General features: G+C 31.4%; 1 protein-coding gene across 9 annotated transcripts in view; it reads right to left on the reverse strand.

Annotated features, from left to right (window-relative positions):
• Nucleotides 1-20,435, reverse strand: part of EPHA5 (EPH receptor A5) — a 307,470-nt gene that overhangs the window by 144,646 nt on the left and 142,389 nt on the right. For 5 of the 9 annotated variants that reach the window (XM_039845323.1, XM_039845325.1, XM_039845326.1 and 2 more), the window contains exons 4-5: nt 10,872-11,027; nt 6,591-6,926 (exon numbers count right to left, since the gene is read on the reverse strand). The exons of 2 other annotated variants lie outside the window; for them this stretch is intronic. In XM_039845323.1, coding sequence (XP_039701257.1) covers nt 6,591-6,926; nt 10,872-11,027 — 492 coding nt within the window. Of the gene's footprint in view, nt 1-4,465; nt 5,749-6,590; nt 6,927-10,871; nt 11,028-20,435 lie in introns of those variants that run through there. 2 more of the 9 variants (XM_039845330.1, XM_039845327.1) reach the window with 2 other exon arrangements.

The raw sequence follows: 20,435 nt of genomic DNA on the forward strand, positions 1-20,435 counted from the left end.
GACTAGAAGGCAGACAGAAGCAGGGTAGTGCAACCATTATTAAGAACAGGTATTATACAGTTAGACATTAAGAACATAATCATGATTGAAAGTTAGAAATGACTGTTCAGCATACATAGGGACAGTTTGTGACAATAATAACAGAAAAGAGAAGGGAGCAAAGATCTAAATTTGCAAAGGAGGATGGAGATAAGCACAAACAAAAGAAAATAGACTGAGAAACATAACATAAAACAAGAAGGACCAGAAGGAAAAATCCACAAAACCCCATTAAATTAAAATAACAGACAGAAATGCAAGGACAAAGAAACATGAAAACACCAAAATACCAGAAAACAAAAGATAAAATGGCTATAGGACAGCCTCTTATTTCAATAATTACCCTAAATGTAAATGGACAGAAGTCATCAATAAAAAGGCACAGAGTTGTGGATTGGATCAAAAAACAAAACTCAACCAAATGCTGCCTTTAGGAGATACACATCAGCTGCAAAGAAAAATGTAGAATTAAAGTGAAAGGATAGAAAATGATAATCCAAGCAAATGGCATGTAGAGAAAAGTGGATGTAGCTGTACTTTTATCAAAATAGACTTCAAGTTAAAAAAAGATAAAAAGAGACATTGAGGGACACTTCATAATGATAAAGGGAACCATACATCAAGAAGACATAACACTTATTAATATCTATGCTCCAAAATATATAAAGTAATTACTAACAGAACTAAAGGAGAAAACTATCAGAACAGAGAACGTAAATATCCCACTGTCAGATATAGATAGATCATCTAAACAGAAAAGCAATAAGGAAATAACATACTTAAGTGATACATTAGACCAACTGGACATAATTGACATTTACAAAGCCTTTCATCCCCAAAGAGCTGCTTATTCATTCTTCTCTAGTGCACATGGAACAGTCTCAAGAACTGACCACATACTGGGACATAAAACTAGTCTCAATAAATATAAGAGGACTGAAATCATACCAACCATATTGTCTGATCACAATGCTTTGAAGCTGGAGATTAACTGTAAAAAAAAAAAAGGAAGAACCACAAATATGAGAAGATTAAACAACATGTTACTGAAGAATGACCGGGTAATAGAAATAAAAAGAGAGATCAAGAGATACATAGAAATAAATGATAATGATAGTACAATATATCAAAACATTTGGAACACAGCAAAAGCAGTAATATGAGGAAAGTTCATATCATTATAGGCTTATCTCGGAAAAAAAAGAATGAGCCCAAATAACCTAACACTACATCTTAAAAAACTAAAAAAAGAAGAACAAAAGAAGACGAAAATTAGCCAAAGGGAAGAAATAATGAAAATTAAGGCAGAATTAAATGAAATTGAAAACAAAAAGACAATGGAAAAAATAAACACAATGAAGAGCTGAATTTTTGAGATTAATAAAATGGACAAACTCCTGTCTAGACTCACTAAAGAAAAAAGAGAAAGACACAAATAAACAAAATTGGGAATGAAAGAGAAATTACAATAGATACCACAGAAATACAAAGGATCATACAAGCATTCTATGAAAAACTATATAAACCAAATTTAATAACCTAGAAGAAATGGACAAGTTCATACAACTTTCTTAGACTGAATCACAAAGAACTGGAAAATCCAAATAGACTGATCAGCAGTATGAAAATTGAAACAATCATTAAAAACCTATCCAAAAGTAAAAGTCCAGGACCAAATGGCTTCACCAGTGAATTCTACTAAATATTCAAAGATTTAATACCTCTTCTCAAATTCTTCTAAAAATTCAAAGTGGAGGCAATACTTCCCATCACATTCTATGAGATCGACATTACCCTGATACTAAAGCCTGGTAAAGATAACAAAAAGGAAAACTACAGACTACTACCTCTCATGAACATAGATGCAAAAATCTTGAATAAGATATTAGCAAATCGAATCCAACAACATATTAGGCTTCATCCCAGCAGCACATGGATGATTTAACATATGCAAATTGATTAATGTAATACATCCTATAAACAAAATAAAGCATAAGAATCATATGATCATATCAATAGATACAGAAAAAAGACTTTGACAGAATATAGCATCCATTTATGATTAAAACACTTAATAAAACAGGTATAAAAGGAAAATACCTCAATATAATAAAGGCCATATACAACAAACCTTTAGCTAATATACTTAGCAGTGAAAAACTAAAAACCTTATTCAAAGATCAGGAACAAGACAAGGCTATCCAGTATCACCACTATTATTCAATATAATATTAGAAGTCCTAGTGAGTACAATCAGGCGAGAGAAAGAAATAAAAGGCATCCAAATAGGAAATGAAGAAGTCAAACTGTCGCTATTTGTGGATGACATGATTCTTTATGTAGAAAAATCCTCAAAACTCCACTAAAACACTACTAGAAATAATAAACGAATATAGTAAAGTTTCTGGATACAAAAACAATATTCGAAAATCCATAGCACTCCTACATTCGAAGAATGGTCAGAAAAAGAAATGGAAAAATTATCTCTTTTGTAATTACAACTGAAAGAATAAAGTATCTAAGAATATACCTTACAAAACACATGAAGGACCTGCACAATGAAAACTATAAGACTCTATTAAAAGAAATTGAAGAAGACACAAAGAAGTGGAAAAATATTTCATGTTCTTAGATTGGAAGAATCAATATAGTTAAAATGACCTTGTTCTCTAAAGCATTATATAGATCGAACACAATCCCCACCAAAATCTCATCAGCATTTTTTAAAGAAATAGAACAGGAAATCATCAGATTTGTATAGAAGCACAAAAGACTCCAAATGGCCAAAGCCATCCTGAGAAAAAAGAACAAAGCTGGAGGCATCACTCTGCCTACCTTCAAATTATACTACAAAGTGACTAATAAAAAACAGCATGGTATTGGCAAAAAAACAGACACACAGACCAGTGGAACAGAATCAAGAGTCCAGAAGTAAATCCATGCTTATATAGGCAGATAACTTTCAACAAAGGAGCCAAAAACATACAATAAAGAAATGAAGCCTCTTCAATAAATGGTGCTGGGAAAACTGGAAAGCCACCTGAAAAAAAATGAAACTAGACTTGTCTAGCACCACACGTCAAAATTAACTTAAAATGGATTAAGGATTTGAATATAAAACCTTAAAAAATAAATTGCATAGAAGAAAACATAGGTAATACACTCATGGACCTTGGACTTAAAAAGGATTTTATGAATTTGACCTCATAGTCAAGGGAAGTAAAAACAAAAATAAATGAATGAGACTATAGAAAACTAAAAAGCTTCTGTACAGCAAAAGAAACTGTCAATAAGGCAAGGAGGCAATCATTTGAATGGGAGAATGTATTTGTAAGCAATGCTTCCAAAAAAGACCTAATATGCAAAATATACAAAGAACTCATACAACTCAGTAACAACAAAAAAACAAACAATCCAGTTAAAAAATTGGTAGAAAACCTGAACAGACACTTCTCCCAAGAAGACATACAAATGGCCAACAGACCAATGAAAAGATGCTCAACTTCACTAGTTATTAGAGAAATACAAATCAAAACCACAATGAGTTACCATCTCACACCTGTTATAAAGGCTACCATCAACACCACAAGGAATAACAAGTGTTGGAGGGGATGTAGGGGAAAAGGAACCCTACACTGTTAGTGGGAATATAAATTGGTACAACTACTATGTAAAACAATATGAAATTTCCTCAAAAAACTAAGAATTGAACTACCTTATGATCTAGCATTCCTTTTTCTGGATATTTACCCAAAGAACCTGAAAACAATTATCCAAAATGATACATGCATCCTGGTGTTCAGAGCAGCATTATTCACAGTGGCCAGGACATGGAAGCAACCAAAGTGTCCTACAATAGATGACTGGATAAAGAAGATGTGGTACATATAATGGAATCTTACTCAGCTATAAGAATAGATGAAATACTGCAATTTGCAACGTCAATGGATCTTGAGGTAATCACACTAAGCGAAATGTCAGACAGAAAAAGTTAAAAACCACATGATATTACTCATATGTGGGATATAAATCTAAAAGCAACAAACATGACAAACAAACAGAGATTCATGGACATGGACAGTGGACTAGTGGTTACCAGAGGGAAGGTGAGAAAGAGGGAGATAGATGGGGTAAAAGGGGTCAAATGTTTGATGACGGAAGGGAATCTAACTGTGGGTGGTGAACACATAATGCAATATATATATGACATACTGTTGAATTATACATTTGAAACATTGGATTTTGTTGATCAATGTCACTGCAATAATTTTTAACAATAAAAAATATCCAGGCATTAAAAACTACTACAGCATGCTTTTTATAATGGTCTTTTATAGATGTCTAGCAATATTAACATTAAATCTAAGACTTTTTAGAAAGTATTTGAGGTTAACATTTTTTTTGTGGAAACTGTGACTTAGTTGGTCTGGAATGTTGGATACTGAGAAGAATCTCCTTATTTTGATTGTTTTGTTTTTGTAGGTTTGCAAAGATTTTATAATTTGTGTACCCAGAGAACCCAGAAAACAGCAGAAGTCAACAAAAATCTGTTCTGAATACGAATATTTGTTTTGCATGATAACCATGCCTTGAACAGCTGGATTAAAATTATTCTTTATTGGTATTTAAGGTATTTATAGTTCAAAAATCACATTTTGCAGTTTGAACAGGCCAGCGGGTCAAAAAACACCTAGAATAAATATTTATTAAGCACATTATTTTAAAAATAAACAGTTGTTTTTTACATCTAGTTCATCAGAAAAATATTTTTTTTATCTTTCAAAGAAGTTAAGGTTATGCAAGCTAGAGAATGTTCTCCCAAAGGACTACAACTCTTAGTGATTGTTCAATATGCCTTCAATATGTTAATGGAGGAGTCACAGCAGAGCCAAGTAAGGTTGAAAGATGTGCAAAAAACCTGAAATCACATGTTTAGAGCCAGGAATTTTCTGATGTGGAAGACAGTTCACATTTACTGAACACTTGTGACATTTAGACACTGTGATGGAAAATCAACATATACTAGTATTGCCAGCAGCTGAGTCTATACTGAAGGAAAACTTAATTTTCACTATTTCTATTCATCTCTTTAGCTCTTTTTTTTGTTGTCGTTCTACCTCAGGTTAGAGAATAAGTGGGAAAAATATATAAAGAACCCACTGAGAAATGTAGCATATATGTGTGCAATGTTTTCTCTCATAGAATTAAAAAAAAAATTCCATGAACATGTATTCAAGATGGATAAAACATCTAGAGTGTTCATAATGATTCTTAGTGAGTTACTCAAATACATTCATATCATCCGGGATACTCTTGAATGTTTCCCTCAGTTTTATCAACCAGAACCAACCATGAACTCAACTGCGTGCATTTTGCTCCTCTTAAGTTACAACCACTTGATTTATCTGATATATCCAACAATTCACATTATTTTGGCCAAGACTTGATTAGCAAGAGCATTCTCTTCTCAACCTAGTCATTCTACAACCTATAAACTTATACTAATATTATATGACTAAGTCCAATTGAATTCAGTCAAATACATCTTGTTTCACTGAGTACTGCTAACAATGATGCCCATACCAACCAAATTCCACCTTAGACACTAATGAGGTGACGGGTTTACATTCTTGGACTGAGAGTTGTAGACAGGGAATAGAGGGAAGTTAACGATGTGTTGGCTTTTAATGCTCTCCCCGCCCCAGATATCTGTTGTTGATAAAAACAGGTTATAAATTACTTACAAGGTTTGAATAATTATTGCCACATAATAGGTTGAATTATTAATTCAGTCATAGTTTATCTTTGGTTTCTATTTTACCAAAAAAGAAGTCTATGGTATTAATTTGCACATAAAAGTGAATATTCGAGGGAGAAATATGGGGAAATAAATAGCTCAAGCAGAATATTCCCTAATCTCTAATAATTTACTCCCTAATAATTTCAAGATTTTCTTATGGAAGTTAAATGTGTTTTCATGTGGTTGTGCATAGTTCTAATTTTGATAAATGGATTTGTCAAGGAAAAATTCATTTCATGCATTCTTCTTATGATATAAATAATAAAAGTAAACTTATTTAATCTGCAAAGAAAATTCAGCTGTGGTACAAAACAAACAAATTAACAAACAACCAAATAAAACTTGCCTGATAACATGCTAAATTAATAAATTAAAAAGCTTAAAGTAAATAAAACAGCAAAACCATGTAGTTTTGAACTGTAATAATTGCACTGCATGAAATCATGAGATAAAAAAATTTTTGCTACATGGATTTGAGTCAGAAATGTATTTTTAATGAAAAAATTCAATTAAAACATCTTTTCATCCTGTCCATGAATGTGTTTGCTAAGAAGGCCTTAGTCTTAATTTGTTTAAAACTAAAAAAAAAAAAAAAAAAAAATGCATTTTGAGATGTATTCTACTTCAAGTCCTAACACTATGGTTTATGAGAAGCTCTCTTACAGATCTCAGGAAACTTGGCCCTTAGCTGTAGAAGATAACTGACAGAGCTCAGCCTAAGGTACATGATTTGGTTGGACATCACACTTACCTGCTTGATTTGTGGTTACATTTACAGACACATACTGCCGGGCTCCTGGGCTCAAGTCGGACACTCCATTCACTGCCTCAATCTCAAAGGTATAGTTTGTGTGAGCGAGCAGATCCACCATCATGACAGAGGTGTTTTTCAGGCCGATTTGCCGGGGGAGGTACCTGACATGACCTCCACACTCATCACACACACCTGCATGGGAGTTGCACTTCTTGCATGCAATATAATATGACACATCTTTCCTTCCACCAGTGTCAGCAGGAGGAATCCATTCCAGAAAGACACTAGTTTCATTAACATTTGAGATGGCATTCCGAGGAGCTGAGGGGGGTCCTGGTTTGCAAAAAAAAATATGTTGAGAAAAACATATTTTAAGATGATAAAATTAGGCATTGTTTACTATACGAATCCCTGGTCTGAAGGAGAAAAACAACAAAAAAAGATTTGCAACCAATTTTTTAAATAGGGAGAAAATCAAAGGGTCCTCCTTTGTAATAGTCTTTGTTATAGTTCTAGAGACAATAGTAGAGTTTATACCCTACAGAAATGACTTATCTTGGAATTGTTATAACACTAGTTCAATAAAGCAGATACTTTGCTTAAGGTATATGTAAATAATTATGGAGTAAAACTATATATACAAAAAGTAATGTTAGATAAAATTATGTATTTAAAAAGTGGTAAGTCCTTTGGCAAACAAAAAGAAAAATCCTCCTTGGGGATTCAACTAATTATTTCCTAATTGATAGTTGTCCTTGAAACCTAGGAAGTAAACATGAAGGATTACCAAGCAATGAGCACAGGTAAAAAGGGGATTTTTCACTATGGCTCTTGACTACAACTTCTGCTGTAAGTAAAAATATAGCCTTAGATTGTCTCAAAATATGTTGTATATCTACTCATAAATCACCAACAATTTGAAATCTTCCTTCACAAGTCAAGAAAACACTAGTATTTAAGAAGTTCGTCAACACTACGATCTGTAATAAAGTTTCTTTTACTTTGAGATTGCTTTAATATGGTGGCTCTTCATAGATTATAACTTTTACTTAATAAAAAATTTAAAATTTATTTTAAAAATAACTCTCAAAAACACTACAATAGGAATGAAAGTATTTAGATCCTGAAGGATAAACAGAACAAATTTATATATAAATAATTAATAATATTCATTTATATATTACTTCAACTATTTCTGAAACTTAATAATTAGCACACTAAAGAGAGTTGAAATTGATTACATATCAATTGTGATAAATATAACACTGGCGGGGGATGTTGATAATGAGGAAGGCTATGCATGGGTAGGGGCAGGAGCTATATGGCAAATCTCTGAAGCCTTTTCTAAATTTTGCTGTAAAGCTAAAATTGGTTTAAAAAATAAAGTATTTTTAAAAAACTAATTGCATAATATCTAACTGTATAGTTCATTTTCAGATATTTATAGTTAAAATTTCTGTCAGTTGTTAATGTTATATGATCAGATGTTCTCAAAGAAAAAATAAATTTATATGTGTTTCAGACATAATTAATAAAAATTTCCCGATGGGAAATAAGACTATGATGTTAGCTGAATGGTTCATAAGCATAAATTAAGCAAATTTAAGATGACATAACTTAGTTATATTTATATGCATTGTCTGTTCTAAAATTAGATTAATATTAATTTCTACTTAAAATTTATTTATCCATGACTGTAGAGGACTAAATTTAAAAGTGATAAATTTACAAAATGTCATTTAAACCAAAGGACCTCAGAACCTAAAAGTTGCCATTTTTGACAAAACAATTCCCATTTTGGCAATATTTATGGTTGAACCACGTGAATTTTTCCATACATACAACCTCACACACTTTAATACAGAACAGTCACTTTTAAGTTGACACAACTTTGAGATGGAAAGATAAGTATTATTTTTTACTATAACTTTTAGCTTATTTAATAGTAGAAAGTTATGGAGAAAGAGTAATTTGAGATAAAAATGTTACAGGTTTACTTCTGAGAAAAAGGTAAAATATACCTGAAATATGTCTAGTTCTGAAAGATATCAAACTCCTGGGGGTTTTTTTCCCTGCCAACTGAACTATACCAGCATACAGCATCTTTCCTCTAAATCCGTAAAAATGCAGCAGAATCTGACTGTTGCTTTTCTTCTAACTCTGTTACTAGCAACCCCACAATATTTAGGTCAGGGCACATATGACTTTTTATGTCAAAATGAAACTCAAATTCAAGGGAAGCCTAAAGTATAAGCAGGGGCTCAGACTGACTTGCACCCAAAAATAATGTAATGTAATTCCACTGCCCACTAATAGATGTGATGTATGAACCGAAATAGAGTTGTGAAAAGTACTCTCAATTTAAGAAGTTTCGTTAAAATTTTTATGTTTGTTTGATTTTTCTTTTCCTGTAGGTTAATTAAAAGTAGTTGGAACCATAAATTTAATTCCAAAGAGCTAAAGGGAAGACCCAAAGGGAAAGTAAAAAAATCTAGATTTTCATCTGAACATCTATCGAGCTACCCATTCAAGGTATCACATGCAGTATTTGTGGTAGTATCAATGCAACTAAAAACAGAACTCACACATTCACAGATTATAAATTAGAAATATCTTCTACATGAGTCCCAAGAGTCTTTTTGAGAAATGCATACAAATTAGTGTTCTTTTGAGACACAGTGTTAGAAATACACACACCTAGAGACAGAGAAAATATGGAGCCTCAGGTCCTAAAAGAGTGCTAAGCAGACTTTGCCACCAGATCACAGGCTCTCCTCATTCCCAGATCTAATAAACTTACAGAAAGGGAGACTCACACTTACACTAAGAGACATATCATGGCTGGACCACTTAAGTAAAATAATAATTAGAAAATTAATGAAATTCAAAAGGTAATTCAAGACATGGTTTTCTTTCCCTAGTTTGCCACTCTATTGTCTAGCCAACATTTCCCCCAACTAATTTGGGCATTCTTTTGCTCTGAATAATCAAAATAATCTCCATTGCAACCAAAATGCATCACATTCAATCATACTTTATACTGTCTCTATTCTAATTTATCCTCCCAAAATTATATATAATAATGTAATTTATTCATTTGAAGAGGAATTGTTTATAATTAGTAATTACTTAACCCATAAAAATCATGTCATGTAATAAAAAATGATCTTTAGCAATGTAAAGCAAATCAATATTAATGACTTGAGAATTATGAAAATATTTCACTGACACTATAAAATTCAGACACTGAAATTCAGATAAAATTTCAGTTTGTGATTATTTGATTAAAGGAATTGTATGTCTTTATGTTTAATACTAGTGAATATTAAATTTCAAAGACCTTTGTTATCATTTTGAGAGCAACAACAACACAACAGGATCTAAAATAGTAAAACAAGGCATGTCATGAAAATTTAATGTTATGGAGAGAGGGAATCCACTTTTCTTCATTTTCATTTTCTGTTTTTGTTTGATTTGCTATAAAGACCGTGGATGTAGAAAAACTATGAGAGTATTGTCATCAAACAAATACATAAATCTGTTTCCTCCCCAGAAATATGTGGAATACTAGAAAAACAAAACCACCAAAACCATTAATAAATATGGATGCATCCACTGCAATTGTTGGAATTAGCTGTTAATATTCATCACTCTAATTATATGATTACCTGATCATGTAATTAATAATAGATAAGAACACTCACTCAAAAGAAACACGACAACTGCTTGAAAATTTTAGCTAAAATACTGGTTTTATGTTTGACTCTTACATCTGATTTACCAATCCCTGTTTCTCTGTGTTCTTGTAGTTTACTGTCTTCTTTTACAAATGACCTTCTCGTTGGTCTTTGCAACTTAGTGGGGCAAGTTTGAACAAGAAGGCAAAAAGCAAAAGTGCCACTGACTGCATGTTTATCTAATTAGAAAGCTGACTTAGAAGAAAAAAATTGATCATGATGAATAGGGAAATGGACTGATCAAAATCATCTTTGACTACCACGAACACTAAAAGAACACACAATAAAAGGAAAAGTTTTATGTCCGTGACTCAGATGTTGAATTTGAAATTAGGATAAATGGATGCTTCTCAGAATAAATGATAAGAGAGCCTCAAATGTTTCAACGCTTACCCAAGAAGATTGAAATGTGGTGAAAAACTATATTGGAAGATTAAAAGTTATGCCTGTCTTAGGGGAAATGGTAATAGAATGGAACAGGCTCTACCATGCTCTTTTCAAACTGGTGAAAGCATCACCGAATATCCGTGGGTTTCCTTACTTGTGCATGCCATTGTGGGTGGATCAGACTCCCTCCTGAAATAATCCTTTTCACAGACACAAGAGGTTGAAGCTTCCTCATGGGTATAACTGTGAGGTGGACATTTGCTGCAGCTCTGGCTGTGAGGTGAGGCTTTGAAGAACCCAGGTCTGCACACTGTTAAAAGAAATAAGAAACTAAGCTTTTCCCTGGAACAGATGCAGTGTTTGTTTTGTGAATAATGTCATTATTTTGACTAGTATACACAAAGTACATTTAACACAATCTTTGCATTAGTTTCAAATTTTTCATAAGCTTCTGAATCATAAATACCAGGCTATTCATTCAGATAATCAAATATTTATTTAAAGTATTTAAACATGTTTGAAATGTTATCTATTTTTAATGATTTTTATGCTACAGGAGCTTATAAAAATATATTACAAAAAGTAAATACTTATTTGTATTTAAAACTGAAACAATGCTTTGAATGTAATTTTCATTCCCTACATTAATATATCATATGTTGAAGAAAAGTACATTTTTCCACTATGCTCATAGAATGGTATGGTGCAGAGAGGTGCTTGAAATTTTGTTATTAAATTAATTATTTAAATAATTAGTAGGTGCTAAAGGCTTTATAAATGCTGTTATATTGTGGAGAATGCATGAATGAACTAATATATCATTTACATTATATTGTGATTTCAGGAGGAGTTGGAATTTAGACATTTACTTTAGATATTACTACATTTTAGAGCTATTCATTGATTAAACATGAGTTTTCTCTAATATCAGTCATACTTATACAAATGCTAAAGATCTATAAGAGTGGAAAATGTGTCTCATTTTATTTCACATTAACAATACTTATCACAGTGTTCATAATTTGTTATGTAATGCATGAATGAATGAATGACATGGAATGAAGATTATAACTAAAGCATTAAGAATCACATAAAGAAAATGTTCTCTGAAATTTTTGTTAACATTTCTAAGTTGATGGTCAGGTAAATAAGTGCTAATGAAGTAAATCATTTTATTCTGTGTAATCTCTAGACTTTGTACTTTTCTTTCTCCTCCGTTGCTAATAGTTAAACCTCAATATTCCTACTGCTCAGTATGGACCAATTGAAGACTGACAGACATCAAATTTATGGTTTGATTACTTCTTAGGGATTAATTTACATAAAACTAATCAAACATTTATATTTTTTCTATTTTTAAAATTCACTAACTATGAATATACATATGTGTGTGTATACACTTAAGAACATCTATTCATGAATCAATGAACATTTGCCAAAGCTCAAAAGTAAACTTGTACTTCAAAAAAATAATTTGACAGACGTAATGAATTGGGGCTAAATTTCATGTGCCGTAAATGATCTGGAGTTTTAGTAATCCATGCTAAGTCTTTCTGCCATCACCGTGAATAATCAGGAATTGACAAAACTGAGAAGATACTTTTTTTAGTGGATCTAATTATAGCGATAGTAAAGCCTTAATGCTCTGATAAATTCAGAAAGACAGTGAAGGTATTTGAAAGATAAAAAGAACTTTTTGATAGTATTAGGAACATTCTTGTAGTTAAATGATTAGGCAAAGATTTAAAATACTATTTTTCTTATAATAGGATTGCTGGAGCAGCCAGTACCATTCTTAGCTAAGTTATCCAATTTTCTTCTATTATCCTTTTATTCCCACTTTAAACACTATTTGCTTTCAAAGACATGAAGTGCCTATCTACATACTCTGCATATTTGAAATTCATTTATCATTCATGAAACAAAAGTCTTTTTAATGAGTGCCTTTTAACTTAAAATTTTACTATGATATCACATATAAAACTGCTGTTCAACCCTCCATGGAAACTTCAGATATAGGAAATAATATAACTGTAAGTAAAAAGTTGATAAATGCATCTTTCTGTTCAATAGTTCAACAAAATGCTTTCAGCAAATGTGAGCCTGAGAGATTTTGCTTGGTACTGGGTTACAGAAATAAACAAGGTAAACATGGCACTGCCTTTATGAGTCTTAAAGGTATTTCATTAACAATTATGAATATGAGTATGCTACTTAAGAAAAAGAGTTATGGGAGTGAGCATCAACACTTAATTTAGACTGGAAGGTTAAAAAAGATTTTCCTAAGGAAGCTGAATCTTTGCTGAGATGTAGAGAATTAGGAATATTCTCCAATTTGAATAGGAGTATCACAGTACCTTAGAGAGAATAATCATTTTAAAGGTCCAAAAGAGGCGAAGAGCAAAAAGGAGATGGACTAAACTAAAGAACTGATCAAGGAGGTAATAAAATAGAGTGGTAAAGGTAAAGTCAGACAGGAAAGAGGACACCAGATCACAAACATCTTAATTTGTGAATTAAGGTGTTTTAATTTTTAATTTAATTTTAATTTATGAATAAAGAGAGTTTTAATTTATGAACAAAGAGAGATCGTTACGAAGTTATAAGCAGGAAAATAATCAGATTAAAGTGATGTTAAAGAGATCATTTCACAGCAGCATGGTAACAGACTGGAGAAGAGCATGGATGAAGGCAATTGGCCCTTTTGTTTCTGTTGCATTGGTCCAGAAAGAGACTCTGTTGTATGACAAGAGAGGCTCCAATGATGATAGATAAGAGTAGGTAAATTTAGGAGATAAGTATAATTTGAAATCAACAAGATTTCATGACATATTTAATGGGTCAGATGAGTAAATGAGAAATCTTAAGAATGACTGTAAGGTGTTTGTCTTAAATAGCACAGGAAATACTGGTGCCATTTTCTCAGATAGAAAACACTAGAAATAAAATGTGTTTGCATAATACACAAACACATTGCATAATAATGATTGCACTTAAAGCATTATTTAATTTGAGATAGCTGAATAAATCCAAATAGAGGTATAAAGAGGAAAACTATGGGATTCAATGTTGTCCAAAAATACTACAAAACCATAATTATTCATTGCTTTCGAATCATGGCCCCAAATCCAAATAGAACATATAATGCTACTAGACAATCCTAGTATTATTTCCTTAGTTAATTTCAGTTTCCAGCATCAACATGATTATGTAGCTTCTCCTCTTCCTTCTAACTCCTTACAAGCTCTGTTCCTTTGTGGCTCCTAGCTGATACTTTTGTCTGTGTGCTGAGAAAACGTAAGTCATCAGAGAGAAACTTTCTTATATTCCTACCACCAAATCTCCAAACCTATATACACTTATACATACCTGCTCTATCTTAAATATCTTTATTTGAATTAGGAAACCTATCTCTTCTCTCTGAGCAATTTTTCAAGTGTCTACTATCCCTTTAATATGCATATTCTCTCTCTCTGTCTTGCTCTCGCAATCTGTCTCTCCTCAACCTAGTTATTCACATAAGCCCCATACAATGTTTTAGAAATTTGGAATAAAAACAAAACAAAACATAAAAATGACAACACAACTATATTAATCCCACTTCTCAATCCCAATTCTTCCTGTAGCTACCAAATAGTTTTGTTCCCCTTCAAAATATATATATTTTTTATTTTTCCATACATGCATATCTAGTTCCTCATTTTAAATTACACACTGACACATTCCACTCCACTGAAACTACTCAACTAAAACTGCTTTTGTTAAGATTGCAGTCATCTTGTTGCCATAATTACTTCTCAGTAGACTTTGATCAAACCCCCTTTTGTGAAATTCTCATTAATTTTACTACAAAATGCTAGAGTAGCCTATACTTTTCCACACAATATTTAAGAAACCCTTCAAATGTGGTCCCCTGTAACACTCACTGTCTCCATCCACACTAACCTACTAGTAATTTCCTGCACTTAAGGAATTCTTCTGTCTGTCTTTGAATACTGCAAGAAAAGCATTCCAGATCAAAAAGCCAGGAAGCATAAGTCAGAAGAAAAAAAAAAAAACAACTTGTAGCTTAATATGAATGTGTTTGGAGGACATTGTGGGTATTATTATTATTATTTATTATTATTATTATTATTTTGAGTGTACTCTTTCTGTCAAGCACTGTGGCAAAGAATGTTTGCAATGTGATGAGAACATAACAATTGTGCTCCACACTCTGAAGTTACTATATATTTGGGGATACAAGAAGTAAATAAGTAATAATCAAATGAGGCAAAATTGGCTTTTTACATTTTAATTATGACAAGATTTAAAGTAAGTAACAAAATTTCTCTACATTCTAACTTGATATGTTTCATTCAAAATAAAGGAAGCTTCGGGAACAAAGTTGTTTCACATGATACTTGTACATTACCTAAATATTATTTGGAAAATACTATATGAAAATCCATTTAAGTTGAGCAAGGAGTAGGAGAAAAAATGCATACTACGTTGACATGTTTCATAAGACTATTTTGGCAATCCTCTGGAAGGAAGGAAACTTTAGTAATTTCTATTCTAATCTATGCTTCCTGGATCATTTTAAGTGCTATCTTCCCATGATGCTTGTGTTGATCCCCATGACTACATATTTTTTTTTCCTTATACATTTTTTGGAACTTTAAACAATTTATTTAGTGTCTCATGGAAGATAGCAGAATTTTTGTCATAATTTTATATGTATGAATTCTCATTTATTCCCAACTCATATAAACATTCTGGAAAATGGAATCTGTTCATTTGATTTTCATCATATACATAGTTCCGTGTACTGAGCATATACTCATCAGCATTTACTGGTGTAAATAGTACATTCGTGTACTCAGGGTCATAACAGAAACTTAATGAAAGCTGGTTAACCTGAATTATTTAAATATTTAGTCCAGGCAATTAAAAAGCAATATGTACTACATCTATACTTGCTACTTCAGTAGTTTTGCAGAAATTATCAACACTCTAGGTCTCATATTTATCACTTTAAATGCAAGGATGTTAATGACATCTATTAAAATTCAGTTTTTGAATCTAACCAGAATAAGCATGTCATCAATATTCAACTGAGTGGAGGCTTACATTTGTTAAATTATGGAAAGGTGCTGCATAATATGATCAGGAACTTTTTTTAAGTACTCAAAATTATCAAAAATGATTAAACTAACAATTTAGGATTTTTTTTCACATTTCTTAAGTTGTCAATTGAATTACTTTTAATGTTTTCAAAATATTTTACGCTTAAAAATCCATCGCCCTTAGGATACCTAAGTATCCTAATTTCTACAATTATTTTTACAATTTAAAGTTGATGCTCTCAGAGCATGGTCATTGAAAAAACAGCAAAGTAATGTAGAAAATATTTTTTTAGTAATTTAAAATAATTCTCCCCTTTAGAATTAAACTGCATAGACCATTTTAAATATACACATATAAAAAAGGAAATGAAAAAATGCAGACTGCTCTTGTCTATAGTGTTCATGATATAATAAATCTTCAAAAACATTATTAAATTTATCCATTTATGCTTTATTAAAAATGATAGGAAATCACTATGAATAAGATTTTTACCATAGTTCTATCATATATGAATAATCAAAGGAAATAGCTAAGTCGAATTTACTTTTTAAATAGTTTTCAAAATGAAGTACCTATAAGATAGTTTAGTACATTTTAAAAGATGTGTTTATTAAGAATAACAACAAAACATACATGTTATAAGAAAATTATAACTCAAAATATATCCAATAATATTTGTACCAAAATTTAACTACGAGAGCATATTTATCCTCTTATTTAAAATATCTGCTTAGCATAAAAAATAGATATTGTATTTAAAAAGTGATACAATTAAAATAATTTTAAACTATGAATTTTAAAATTTGGCAACACTTCTTGAATGTTGGCAAACAGAAAAGGAGAAAGATCCTTATTAAGAATTTAAAATTGTTAGCTAATTAAAATTTAAGTTTAAATTACTGAAAGCAATAAGGCTAATTCTAATATTAGAAAAAATATCACAAAACAAGTACATTATTGATGTATATATTAAATCTTCCTCTACAGCTATATTTTAAACTTAGCTCACCAAATATTGACTTAAGCTCAAAAATTTATATATTTATAAATAAAGAGTAAAGTCAATTATGTTTTATATTCTTCACATATCCATTCATTCAAAATATGTAATAAACCACGCCTATGTGTCATGAACAGTTCTAAACACTGGATATACAAATGTAATTAAGACGTATTCATTGCCATTATGTCACTAAATAACTTAGTCTTGTGTGGTGATTGCTTATATTTTGTCTGACACATATTTAGGCATTCATTAATTGTTTAATGGTGTTGAATATTAATATACTCAACTTAAAAATGACCTCCCTTCTATAGTTTAGGATAAGAAATTATCACATCCTCTAGTATTCAGAAGAGCAGAGCATCCTTAAATTTATTAAAAATGTATTAATAACCAATATCACTTCCTGCCTTATTCCTAAGATTTGAACTTATATATTTCATAACTAACAGCAAAGTTAGAAAATATAGTTAAAATTTTAAATATACTGAAAAAAAGATATAACCAATTTACCAAAAAAAAAAAAAAATCTAAGCTGGAATGTCGTGCTCAAGTAAAGCACGTTGATTCAATTATTATTTATTTCAAAATCATTCCTTGACAAATGATGTGGCTTCCTAAGAAAAAATGGATAAACTAAACTAATTTCAGTTTTATAAGTCAAATTACAGGAGTCTTGCAGAGTATTCATGGAAAGACATTCTGCAATGATGCAGCTGGAAATCTCTACACTTAGCCTACACGGACATGCTTGAGATACAGCAACTGAACCATGAGATTCATTTTGACTTGAAATGGACTGACATATGGCCCCTAAGCTGCAGACAATTGCAAATCACAATATTATTATTCTATGTTTATTTGATTAAATCCCCACTTATATAAAAGCCACAGAATTTCAGCAATTTTTCAATGGCTTCTATAAATGATATATATAAGGATTAATATTTACCTAAAATAATAGAATCCACGATGTCTCTCAAAGCAGACATATTTTTCTCCCTGAAATATTAATTGATAGGATTCCTCTACAGTTTTATCTTAACTAATTAATATTCCTGGACATTTTTAATATGTATATAATTTCAATAGATACTTAAAATGATGAACAGTGTTGCTCTCCTAAGCAAATGCGAATCAATTCAGATGATTAGTACACTTCAATAGTCATGTATATAGGATATATATGAGAACATATGTGTGTGTTCAATAACACTTTTGATATTTGGTTACAAATTTTCCACTTCATCAAAAATTTTAATTAGATAAAGATTTGGAAGTTAGCAAGGAGAATTTCTATTGCTGAAAGAATTAAGAGTACATTGAAATATTAGGAAAAGTTGATATGAAATTATCTTTGAATTAAGCATTGCACTTTGGTGCTCTCAAACATCCTTACTTCATAGAGACAAACAAAAAATGTCTATCTAGTAAGAGTTAATCTTGACATCAACAAATACTATGTGTAGTTGTCTTATTTTCATTTTGGTCTTATGAACAAATTATGCTTTTGAACAGTCTTTCACAATTAAATTATTCATAAGTCAGAAAACATCAGTTATGAAATGTTTGATGAATCTAGTTCTCAGTGAATTTGTACTTTAGAAAAGTGCAAATAAAAATTAAGTTAAATCAAATTAAATGACTTTTTAATTATTTTATTTTATTTTTTTAAAGTTTATTGGGGTAAAATTGGTTAATACAATTATATAATTGTCAAGTGTACATTATAATTTGTACATTATATTCTATTGTGTGATTACCACCCAGAGTCCAGTTTCCTTCAGCTACCATATATTTGATCCCCTTTACCCACTTCATCCTCTTCCAACCCCCTATATTTTACCCCCTTTACCCTGTCTAATTCTTCTCTTCTCCCCACACTCTACCCTCTAGTAACCACTAGTCCATTGTCCATGTCCCTGAGTCTCTGTTTGTCCTGTTCATTTGTTGCTTTTAGGTTTATATCCCACATATAAGTGATGTCATGTGATTTTCAACTTTTTCAGTCTGGCTTACTTCGCTTATTTCGAGGTCCATCCAGGTTGTCGCAAATGGCAGTATTTCATCTCTTCTTATGGCTGAGTAATACTCCATTGTATATATGTACCACAGCTTCTTTAGCCAATCATCTATCGTAGAACACTTCACTTGCTTCCATGTCCTGGCCACTGTGAATAGTGCTGTTCTGAACATAGGTTTGCAAATATCTTTTCAAATACGGGTTTTCAAGTCTTCGGGGTAAATACCCAGTAGAGGGATTGCTGGATCATATGATAGATCAATTCTTAGTTTTTTGATAAACCTCCATACTGTTTTCCATGGTAGCTGTACCAATTTGCAGTCACAGCAGCAGTATATGAGGGTTCCTTTTTCTCTACATCCTCTCCAACATTTGTTATTACTTATTCTATTGATTATAGTTATTCTAATAGGTGTCAATGGTATCTGATTGTGGTTTTGATTTGTATTTCCTTAATAGTTAGCAATGTTGAGCATCTATTTATATATTTGTTGGCCATTTGTATGTCCCCTAGAGAGAAATGTCTATTCGGGTCCTCTCATTTTTTTGATTAGATCGTTTGCTTTTTTGTTGTTATTGAATCGTATGAGTTCTTTGTATATTTTCGATATTAGGCCCTTATCAGAGGCATGCTTGAAAACATATTTTCCCATTCAGATAGTGTTTCTTTATCTTGCTGACGATTTCTTTTGCTGAGCAGAAGCTTTTTAGTTTGATATAGTCCCATTCGTTTATTTTAGCTTTTACTTCCCTTGTCTTTGAGGTCAAATTCATAAAATCTTCTTTAAGACCAAGGTCCTTCAGTTTAGTTCCTATGTTTTCTTCTATGTATTTTATTGTTGTAGGTCTTATATTCAGGTCCTTAATCCATATTGAGTTAATTTTGGTGTGTGGTGATAGACAACAGTTAGTTTCATTATTTTTCAGGTGGCCTTTTGATTTTCCCAGCACAAATTTATTGAAGAGGCTTTCCTTTCTCTACTGTACGTTTTTGGCTTTTTTGTCAAAAATTATTTGCCCACGTAAATATGGGTTTACTTCTGGACTCTTGATTCTGTTCCACTTGTCCGTGTGTCTGTTTTGCTGCCAATACCATGCTGTTTTGATTACTGTCGCTTTGTAGTATAATTTGAAGTTTGGGTGAGTGATGCATCCAGCCTCATTCTTTTTTCTCAGGATGGCTTTGGTAATTTTGGGTCTTTTGTGCTTCCATACAAATGTGATGATTTTTTTGTTCTATTTCTTTAAAAAATGCTAGTGGGATTTTGATGGGGATTGCATTAAATCTGTATAATGCTTTAGGTAATATGGTTATTTTAACTATGTTAATTCTTCCAATCCAAGAACACGGAATATCTTTCCACTTCTTTGTAACTTCATTCATTTCTTTTAATAGGGTCTTGTAGTTTTCATTGTATAGGTCCCTCACGTTTCGTTAAATTTCTTCCTAGGTATTTTATTCTTTTTGTTGCAATTGCAAAAGGAATTATTTTTTCCACTTCTTTTTCTGACACTTCATTATTAGAGTATAGGAGTGCTATGGATTTTTGAACGTTGATGTTGTATGCAGAGACTTTACTGTA

This window comes from Pteropus medius, unplaced genomic scaffold, assembly GCF_902729225.1.
Source record: "Pteropus medius unplaced genomic scaffold, Ma_sr-lr_union100, whole genome shotgun sequence".
Lineage (NCBI taxonomy): Eukaryota > Metazoa > Chordata > Mammalia > Chiroptera > Pteropodidae > Pteropus > Pteropus medius.